Source organism: Alosa pseudoharengus, unplaced genomic scaffold, assembly GCF_046254945.1.
Source record: "Alosa pseudoharengus isolate Yale_2024_CS ecotype anadromous, Long Island Sound unplaced genomic scaffold, YU_APseudo_1.1 YU_APseudo_1.1_scf_2, whole genome shotgun sequence".
Lineage (NCBI taxonomy): Eukaryota > Metazoa > Chordata > Actinopteri > Clupeiformes > Clupeidae > Alosa > Alosa pseudoharengus.
This window is the reverse complement of record NW_027468663.1, coordinates 14,219,773-14,230,413: the sequence shown is the minus strand read 5'-3', so window position 1 is coordinate 14,230,413 and position 10,641 is coordinate 14,219,773. Positions and strand designations below refer to the sequence as shown.

The 10,641-nt window shown below is 43.7% G+C and overlaps 1 protein-coding gene and 1 non-coding gene across 3 annotated transcripts in view; one reads left to right on the top strand and one right to left on the bottom strand.

Annotated features, from left to right (window-relative positions):
* The window catches only part of dtx4b (deltex 4, E3 ubiquitin ligase b), a 27,129-nt gene extending 19,910 nt beyond the window's left edge, over positions 1 to 7,219 (top strand). For both annotated transcript variants that reach the window (XM_076293847.1, XM_076293846.1), the window contains exons 4-8: positions 5,246 to 5,469; positions 5,639 to 5,700; positions 5,976 to 6,296; positions 6,488 to 6,577; positions 6,892 to 7,219. In XM_076293847.1, coding sequence (XP_076149962.1) covers positions 5,246 to 5,469; positions 5,639 to 5,700; positions 5,976 to 6,296; positions 6,488 to 6,577; positions 6,892 to 7,116 — 922 coding nt within the window. In that variant the 3' untranslated portion in view covers positions 7,117 to 7,219. The remainder of the gene's footprint in view (positions 1 to 5,245; positions 5,470 to 5,638; positions 5,701 to 5,975; positions 6,297 to 6,487; positions 6,578 to 6,891) is intronic.
* A 2,426-nt stretch (positions 7,220 to 9,645) lies between these two features.
* trnay-gua (transfer RNA tyrosine (anticodon GUA)) lies at positions 9,646 to 9,735 on the bottom strand. The gene is given in 2 exon segments: positions 9,646 to 9,681; positions 9,699 to 9,735. It is a non-coding gene; the product is annotated as a tRNA-Tyr (tRNA).
* Positions 9,736 to 10,641: the final 906 nt, after the last annotated feature.

The following is a 10,641-nucleotide window of genomic DNA, read 5'->3' as shown; positions in this document are numbered from 1 at the left end:
CAAGACATGTAACAAGTGCAGTGAGGTGTGATGTGTGTCCCACCCTGTGAAATTGAAATTTTTCACTTCACTGCAAGAAGGGGAAATAATTACTTAATTAACAGCAATTATCAGTGGAGGTGCCAAGGTAGGTGAGAACCCAGCTGAAAGGAAGAAAGAAAGAACAAAAGACAATATCAAAGATCATGAAGATCTAAGATCTCAAAGATAATAATGGCTTAGAAAAAACAATTGTGTTAAGTGCTTGGGAAATTAGGATGTGGGAGATTTCGCCTGTCGAAATGGGCATGGTGAGCTAACTAATGGCTTGTTTTTTGGTTTAAATGAAATGCCATAATTGTGTTGGTTAGAGTTTTTGTGTGTGTTCTTTTAAATAGTTTTCCATGTAGTAGAGGGTATATAACATTTATGTGATAACATTTATGTTATTATCAGGCAATGCAGTGGATGGTTGAGGTATAACGGCAGCTACAAACCAAGAGTTGATATAGTTAGAGAGGTATAACGGCAGCTACAAACCAAGAGTTGATATAGTTGAACACTTCAGGGCTCGTGCTGTAGTGCTAATTTAGCATGTTGCAATATAAAATTGAGGAACCTATGACGCTTGCCAAGATCAGTGAGTGAGTAATGAATGAGGTTTTACTTGACTCAGGGGTAATCTCACCGGTTTACTGCGTGTATTTGTGTATGTGAAGATCCATGGTGTGCACGTGTTGGATTAGGGGTTTTGCCATCGTACTGTTCAACCATATGCTTGAGCTCTGAGTCCATTAACAGATAACAAACCTACATGTCAGGGGTCACATGTGACAGCTCATCAGCTGCTGCTCATTCACTAATGAGTGTCATTCATAACAGAGAGCAGGTAATGTGCCAAAGTTACACAGAAACTCTTCCAAATGGGTTGTTCAGATACTACATAACCAGAGTGTTTTTTACTTTTATTTGGTTAAGTTGTCCTTAACCTTGCTCCCGTAATGTGGTTAATGTTGATGTATATTTTAATAAAAAGTCTATTCAGAATGAGTCTATATTAGTGGGGACATGAGACCTCAGGGCCACATTACACATTTGAATGTCCCTTGATAGGAAAAAGGTGCTGCACCTGTAACCTGTAGTGTCTGTCTATCTGTCAGTGGGGCATCTGAGAAGTATGTTAATGCTGTCTGGATTAGCAGTGTATCAAACATGACTTAACATTCTCCAGTCTGCCACTAGTGTCTGGCCCTATCCCATCGCCGTGCTGCTAACACAGTTGCGCATTAGATTAGCTGGGTATTAATACAGTTGATTAAGCCCTCACTCTGTTAGCCTCCCTGCTGGTTCCCTCTCACAGGAAGCTGTCCTTTCACAGCCTTACATGACAGATGGTTGGCCTTGGTCTTGGTTCGGTTGGAGTTGGGTAATTATAGAGTAAGCTGGAGTTGTGCTGATTCATGTAAATGGACCTATTCAAGTGTTTCTAGGTTCTGTTTCCCCATTCGGGCAAGGTAAAGGTTCTCTTTAATCTCTGTGATTAAAAATAAGGTCCTCAACCTAAGAATAGACATACACTCACACATGCATTCTCTGAGAACAGAACACTGTCAAAAAGGCCCTGACTCTGAACTGGAAACAAACAAAGTGGAGACAGCCTTTCCCCCAAACAATGAAAAAATACTGCGTGGAGTTTGTTGGGGAGCACTGAATGGAGGGGTGAGCTACCTCTCTGGTGTGTTTTGTTTGGTCTTTAGTTCAAATATAATGCAAGTTGCTTTGGGGGAAAGTGCATGGCAAGAAACCTATTAAACATAAACAAACGTCATCCAGTGCCCTACTTTTAATTCATAATACCAGTTAGGGCCAAAGTATCAGCTGGGTAGTTTCTCTCTTTCCCTTTCCGACAGACTATAAAAAAAAAACGTCAATGTGGCATCAGAGTATTAATGAAATTGTTTTCCATTACATCCCCAGCATGCTGTAATGATGATTATCCCTATAATCTCTGTTGTTGGCTCAATATCTAATCCATTTACCCCCTCCCCTACTCCAGTTAGGCCGAGTGCAAATGCAGACTGAATTCTGCCCTGTTGTTTAACTGGTCACGGGCATCACAAAAACCCTTTTCGGGGGGATATAACTGTGACCCCACTATAGAGAGTCAGACACTAGCCACTGGGTCAGGGGCTTGAACATAACTCAACAATTTGTCTAATTGTGTCTTAAAAGTCACTGCTTCACTACTTTGTTGGCTCACGCTGTCTGTTCTGTTTTTTTTCTCTGTTAAAAGGCTTTTGAGGAGATTCACTGAAACGTATAATTCCCTTTTAAAAAGCAGGGTGATAAAAAGATGTGGAGCTCTTGTGAGGTATTTGACCATTGATGTTTAAAGACTCAGTTGGTCTCCTTTGTCGCACAGATGTTGTCAGTATCTTGTCAGATGGTCTGTCTTTTTCACAACATCTTTAAATAGATTTTCCTCGATCTTTGATAAGTTCATTGAATAGGGCTAAGTCTAAATGAACGTGAAGCCTAAAGTGGGTCCAAGTGTTGGCAGCGTTCGTCACATGAACATATGATGTGTAGGTAATCCCAGGCAGGTGCGAAGCGTCACTGCTGTAAGGTAGGTCAGCAGGTGGATTAGAGGTATAAGAGACTGACCAGACGCACTGGTAAACACATCATCGTGAAGTCACCACCAGAGAGGAGCTCACTGAGACACAACAGCAGGGAATCTCCATAGCGAAGGAAAGAAAGAGATAAAACACTAGTGTGAGTGCTAGAATACAGGACAAGGCAATCCAAGAATACCTGGGTCTCTCTAGAACGGGAGAGTTTCTTGTCTGTTTGTTTGTGACTAACACAACGAGTGATCACAAAGGAATCCATTCTTGAGCTGTTTTTTTTCCCAGCGTGAGGGCTGGTGTCTTTGGAGGCATATTTTATCTCAACTCCTTAATTGTTTTGGGTTTTTTTTTCGCTCCGAATTGCCTCCAGGAGGAAAGATGACAGTCATCAGGCCATTCCAGTGAGTATTGACCCACAGCCTCTGTGGAACATTCACATCACTCATTACACCTCCAATAGGCCTCATCACAGAGCACAAACAGCAGTGCTGAGAGTGGCCATGGAATATTGATGAAAGGTTGAGATGATTTGTGGTTTGTGCCTCGAGGAGAGCTGATTGCAATGGCCGGTGTTGTTTTAAGATTACCTCGGACTAGCACTTAGGTAGTCTGTCTGACTGTGATAAGAAGATTGTTGTGGGTTGTTTGTTGGTTTGTAGTCAGAAGCAATAGAAGAAGAGGAAGTAGTTAGAGTTAGGAGGTAATGCAGAAATGAAACAGTGAAAAAACAACTAAACATGAATGTTCATTGTAGTTGTGAGCTGAGCCGAGTCATGTGTGTGATGTGTGTGTGTGTGTGTGTGTGTGTGTGTTGTGTATGTGTGTAAACAAGAATCATTGAGCAACACAGCTGAAAGATTAGAAGGTAAGATATTCCATTTGGTGACTAGTGTGCCTTGAAATAATAATAATATAAATACTCTTAGTTTTTCCACAGTTGATACCTGTTTCACAGTGTTACATTAAAGTGTAACTCCAGCGAAAATTGACCCCAGGGTGTTTTTCTGCATTAATACACCGTGAAATAAGCCGTGGAGACAGTATTTTTTGTTGATCAACCACTATAGAGCTTGCTCCGGTATACGCTATAGCCTCAAATCGCAAACAGTGTATTAGCTAAGGGCCAGGACCGAAACGCTTCCCAATTTTTTTAACCAGCAATATTGTTCAAAACAGCACCAAACCTCGTCAGTAGCTCGTTCAGGGTCCCTACACATAAAACGAACCCAGTATCGCAAGGATTTGTTGTACTGTCACGTTTGGTTAATCTATTATTCATGCTGGGGTTGGAGGAGCTGGTAGGGGGACAGTTGGTAAGTGTTCTTAACAGTCTTCTGTAATAAACTCTGGGTTCGCTAACTATGTTGTTGGTGCTTTGTTTTATGTGTAGGGACCCTGAGCAAGCTACTAACGAGGTTTGGTGCGGTTCTCAACAATATTACTGGTTAAATGCTATGTGGGAAGCGTTTCTCTCATGGCCCTTAACTAATCCACTGTTTGCGATTTGGGGCTATAGCGTATACCGGAGCAAGCTCTGTAGTGGTTGATCAACAAAAAATACTGTCTCCATGGCTTATTTGATGTGTTTTAATACAGAAAAACACCCTGGGGTCAATTTTCACTGGAGTAACACTTTAACTAGTCCACCAAGGAACATCTCCCCCCTTCAGTAGTTGACATTAATGCTTGTGCCAAGCATCCTGGTTTAATGTCTAAGAGGACAAGCCAAGATTCGTCTGTCTGTGGTTAGCAGATCGAGTGCCAGAGGTCAGGCAGTCTCTGCATGTCCATAAGATGTACTACATTTGGCATTGGCACTACCAGGACGGAGGGAGAGGATGGCAGGAGTGAGGCTGAAGAGAGATTAGAGATCACAGGTCAAGGCTGCGACATTTGGACACGTGTCACTTGAGCACCTTGGTGGCAATGTGCCAGGATATCTGTGTGTGTGTGTGTGTGTGTGTGTGTGTGTGTGTGTGTGTGTGTGTGAGAAACATCGGACTTAAACCGAGATAGGTCGGGTTATCCTGGGTGCCACCTGACAAGATTGCTCTAATGCTTGTTGGCTACGTGGGAACTCCTGATGGTGGAATACACGTGGAGGTGTATGTGAGGTGAATCCTTGAATGTGGAAAGGCTTTGCGGGCCTGAATGAGCGTCTGGTGACACGAGAAGAGATGGCACAGACCAAGCTTAGACTAAGACCTAATTCATGTGTGTCACACAGCATGGGCTACAGCCCTGACACATTAACCACACATGATTCTACTCACAGACATACTGCTACCTGCTGTAATGTACTACTTTGCCCTTGAAAATATAATAGACCTGATATTACCTCGGCTGAAGGTGGGATGGGTTGTGAGACTTACAACCCCCAATACACACACACTATTTCATCACCCCCCCCCCCACCACCACCACCACCACCACACACACACACAATTAATATGCCTTTTTTATACTCTTTAATTTATTCCTTAAAGTTGAGCTGGCTCTTGAGCACAAGAAATGGTATTACTGATAAATCCTTTTATGAGTACATGACAATACACTTGAACTTGATCTCCAAGTCCAGCCAATCTGCGAGTCCCATGCTGCATGTTGGTAACACGACTGTCTGTTTGCTTTGGCAGGGTGCCCACGGTGCCGGTGAAGAACCTGAACGGCGCCAGCCCGGTGCACCCGGCGCTGGCGGGCATCACAGGGATCCTGATGAGCGCCGCCGCTCTGCCTGTGTGCCTCACGCGCCCGCCCAAGCTGGTGCTGCACCCGCCGCCCGTCAGTAAGAGCGACATCAAGCCCATCCCTGGCCTCGGCCACTGCTGCCGCAAGACCACCAAGAAGCAAGCTCGCAAGGGTGGGTGCTAAGCGACCATAAATACACCAACACACCCACTCACACGCACACTCACTCATACACACACACCACACACATTGTCCTCACACATATCTGCATGCTCCACATTTTTTTACATACACACCGGTACACCATCTGTCAGTGTGTTGACATTGTTCCAATGTCACAGGCAAGACCCCAGAGGAAGTGGTGAAGCGCTACCTGCAGAAGGTCCGGAACACCCCTGAGGAGGTGAGAAAGTTTTGCTTTACTAATGTCTGGTGTCACAAGGTCACAAAGGTCAACCACAAAAGGGGAATCCAAAAGTTGATGTGCAGGTAGTTTCAGGGATCTTAACAGCTTATAGTCATGTGGCCTGATAGTTTATGTCAAATAGAAGTTTTTTTTTTAATTAACTTGTGTTTTGTTGTTGTTTATGGTGACACATTGTTGTAGTTTATTCTCATTATAATACACTTTAATGAGGTTCGTGGGAAATAAGGCTGTTCTCTCCTGTCCTTCAACAGGACTGCACCATCTGTATGGAGGCTCTCGGGGGTCCGTCCGGCTACAAAGGCCCCGGCGTCGGGGGGATCTCTCGGGGGGAGTCAGTGGGCCGTCTGGCCCAGTGTGGCCACCAGTACCACGTCCAGTGCCTGGTGGCCATGTACAACAATGGCAATAAAGATGGCAGCCTCCAGTGTCCAACGTGTAAGACCATTTACGGGGTGAAGACGGGAAACCAGCCGCCTGGCAAGATGGAGTACCACGTCATCCCGCACTCCCTGCCAGGGCACCCCGACTGCAAGACCATCCGCATCATCTACAACATCCCCCCAGGCATCCAGGTCAGGCCCTGTAAAATCACACGCATCTCAGACATTTATGTACTATTGTATGCACAGACAGCTGTGAGTGACAGTTTGTTGACAGTGTTGTGCAAACTAAGAGATGAGCTCTCGTGTGTAATTGACTCCCTCATCCTCTACCTCTTGGACATTTTCAGTGTTGACTGATTCTGTTCCCTGTTGTGTTTTAGGGACCTGAGCACCCAAACCCAGGCAAACCTTTCACCGCAAGAGGCTTCCCTCGTCACTGCTATCTCCCTGACAGCGAGAAGGGGCGCAAGGTATGTTCAGTCCTTTACATGAATTTTGTCCAAATCAGAGCCCTGAGACCCCTAGACCTGTGATGAAATCATTGCACTTTTTACACATTACATTACGCTGTAGTGCAGAGTTTTTTAAAGAAAGTATATTTTTTACCTCTCATAGCCCATGCATTTCTCAAAAAGAAAAAAAGAAACTTTCAGCAATCTCTGGCTTAGGTCCTAGGTCTAAAGCCAGTGTGTGGTATTTCCCATCCCACTAAGAGTATGTAGAATGCTTTGGATGCGTAGTATTGTCTGTGCCCAATGTGTGATTCTCACCCTCCCCTCCTCAGGTGCTGCGGCTGCTGCTGGTGGCATGGGACCGGCGTTTGATCTTCTCCGTGGGCACGTCCAGCACCACTGGCGAGTCCGACACCGTCATCTGGAACGAGGTCCACCACAAGACCGAGTTTGGCTCCAACCTCACAGGCCACGGGTACCCTGACCCTGGCTACCTGGACAATGTTTTGGAAGAGCTGAAAGCCCAGGGCATCACAGAGGACGAGATCCAGCAGTGATGAGGAACGGAGGGAGAGAGGGCAGGGTGAAGCACCGGAGAGAAACCCTGCCAGAGCTTCAGATGCTGGGGGAGAGAGGACATGGGGGAGAGAGGACATGGGGGGGGGACACTGGAGGGCTGCCAGGCTGTGAGAGTGAACATGGAGACGGAGAGGAATGAAGTCCCTTGCTGCAGTTACATGCAGAATGTGAATATGACTTAATCTGACTTATAAAAGCTAATACTGTGTGCGATGCTCCCAGGTACAGACAGTATCGCCGACTAAACCTTAGGTATGAAGTACATAAAGCATTGGCATTAAAGAGATACTATTTGTTTTTATTATTATTATTATTATTATTATTATTATTATTATTATTATTATTATTACATTAATTAACACACTGATGCTAACCCAGAGATGTGAGTAAAGAGGCTTTAGAGTGAGAGGGAAAGGAAAGGAAAGAACAGATGGAGAAAAGATTCCCTGAGCAGGGGAAAGATGGGACATGGAAGGAAGAAAGAAAGGACAGATCAGAGAGGGAGGTGGAGTGGAACTCCGAGAGGAGATGAAGGAGATGAAAAGAATGATAAAAGGTGGTCTATGAATGTAGTTTCTAACCTAGGGGATAGGAATTTTTCTTTCTTAGCAAAACCCAAAATATTGAGGCTGTTTGGTGGAGTGCTTGCATGTGGGGCTTGGATTTGAGTATGTGCAACATACTTATGGTGTGATGGCTGGTATTCAGTGCTTGTTCGAATTTTGACTCTCTGGCGCCCTCAAGTGTCTCAAAAACATTCCATGTGGGAGAGGTACATTTTACTACAAATACCTTCTTCAGTATCTCTGTTGTTTAATATCATGCAATGCATTAGTTACATCATGTACTTACATTACTTTTATGTATTACTTTTGTACAGTTATGTATGATGATGTGTTCTTTTTACTTTTGTACTCACAATATTTTGGGACTGTGGTGGCACTCCACACCCAAGTGTTGTGCCATGGATACGAATTTTTCCTATTTGAGTGGATGGTGGCTCTGCCTCCATTTGTGTCTTTGTGTTGAGACATGTAAATTAACAGCCTCTTTTGCTTGTCAAGGGGAGGTGATAAGGTGATCAATGATTGCTGCCCCTGGTATAAGACAATACAAAAGACAAAAAAAGCTAGCAAGAACTTCCGATTGAACAGAATATGGTGTCAAGTGTGGAGCAACCAGTAGGATCATCCAGGTCAAGACCACTGTGTGGGCAGTTGTAGCAAAAATGTATTTCCTCAAATAAGTCACTTGAGAAGAAACCCCCGTCCCTCCTTGCTGAAAGTACATAACCGGGCATTATAATTTTTGTATTACCCATGAGGGTGATGTTCTAGTGCCATATGAATATTAATGATGCAATCCCCCCCCCCCCCCCCCCCACTTGTTTTTGGTTGCTCCCATTACCCTATTACCTGTCCAGTCTCTTGAGTTGGGTCTATGACCATGATCTATGTGGAGTGTGACCTGGTGTACGGGCAAGAGTTTGTGTGAATGAGTTGGTGTGAGTGTATACTTTAGTATGTGAACATGCACGAGTGAGTCCATGCATCGTCAGTATGCATGCATTTATACTTGATAATGTGTATGAATGTGTCTGTCTACTTGTTATATGAGGTACAAAATACATGAATGAGCTGCACAATTATTGTCGTCATACGTTTTCTTTTGAAACATACCTGTTAATTTCTCATGATATTCTGTTATTCTGCATAATTTTTCTTTATAAAAAAACTATTTTCATCATTATTGCCATTTTTAGTCCCTTGGATGTTTTGTATATAATTATTGTATGTTATGTTTCCCTGTCAAAATACATGTTATGGTGAGAGGAGGCCAAGTGTTGTTTTGTCTTCATTATTCATTGTGTACAGAATTTCTGTATGTACGTAAGTGTCTTTTCTTTGTGAAAAGGAATATATACTAAGGTAGACTTTTCTAAGTGTGTTATGTAAAGTGCTGTTCTCTTTGGAGACCCCACCCCTTCATTGGACATCCCCTTTGTAACTTACAGAGAGGCTGAAACAGACCTGAAGTCAACAGCAGTGTAGCTGCTACCTGTTCAACCAGTGTGTACACTAGATGTACTACCCTTTCTTGCCTCTTCTCTTGGTATTTTTTTTAATCATGTCTCTTCCAAGAGAGGTAAGATAGTCGGGCTGTTTCAGTGGTGTTCATTATGATGCCTGAGAGGGGTTTGTACATTTAAAAAAAGTTACTGAAATATGTAAGTCAAGAAAAAAATAAAAAAATGAAACATAAAACAATTTTGAAGTGTTTTGTGATTGTTCCAGTTATTGATTAGTTCAGTAATTACATTGGTCATATCGGCCCAGACTTCCAACGTTGTTTGTAATTTGAATAGACAAAGTAATTGAAATTACAAAATGTACTGATATCTTTCAATGGCTAAAAGCTTTGAACGTCTGTGTTACCACACGGTTTAGTTCACAACTCCTCTTAGGCCTGCCCACATGCTCTGCTCTAGGAAGCAGAAAAAGATTTCCTCCTTCGAGCCGGATTCGAACCAGCGACCTAAGGATGGCAGCATAGTACACCTCTACAGTCCTCCGCTCTACCAACTGAGCTATCGAAGGGGATGAGACAGTGGAACCGCCCCGAAGAATTTAAAGCAACAGTATGTGGTATTGTTTGAGGACGGTATACTTTTCCTACATTATAAAACAGTCTGGAGCGTATGAGATAGCTATAGCCTACTACGAAGCGATGTTTCTGCCTAATTTCGGAAGTAGGCCAATCGCTGATCTCCAAAAGGACGCTTTGGCTAGTCTTTAGGTTAGTGACATTTGTTTTGCTGAGCTGTAACTCCCGGAGTCACCTGGGTAAGCCAGTAATTTTGCTTCGTAGTAGGCTAAACCCCTATGGTCCGAATATGCCAAATGATACAAGAGGATTTGGCCTTGATCCGCAAAACAGACTTTTTCTAGTTCAATCGCACAACGGCCCAGGCCGCATAATTTATCGGGGGCAGATGGGCCAGCAACACATTGGTCTGGTCTGGTCCAGCGCCATTTCATAGGCCTACTGTTCTTCCGCATATCAGTCGCGGCTGTTTATAATCAGATGTCAATCTGTAGCTTCATCAACATTTTTGTTATTTCTACAGTATGTGCGCCGAAGGCTATTTTCCCCAATAGTTCAAGTTAGGCAGACTAAATGTAGACGCTATGAACTATTTATTTAAAGGTAGCCTACCTACACTAGGCCTATGCCGTTTCAGGCATTTTTGACGACTGTAGAGCTCCCCCTAGAGTCACGATACATAGGCCATTTATATTTTACCCTGCCGTTGTAAATAGCATAGGCCTAGGCCAATTCTCGTGGCTTGTTCCTCCTGTATAGCCTAGAAATCTAGACGCACCCTAGCGGCGGCAAATTAATTTGCTCAGCCTGTACGTCTAGTATCGAACCATAGGAATTTCTATTGGCTTAACACCGTGGATGTTCTCCAATCACAGCGCTCTATTTCGTTAGAGAGTCTT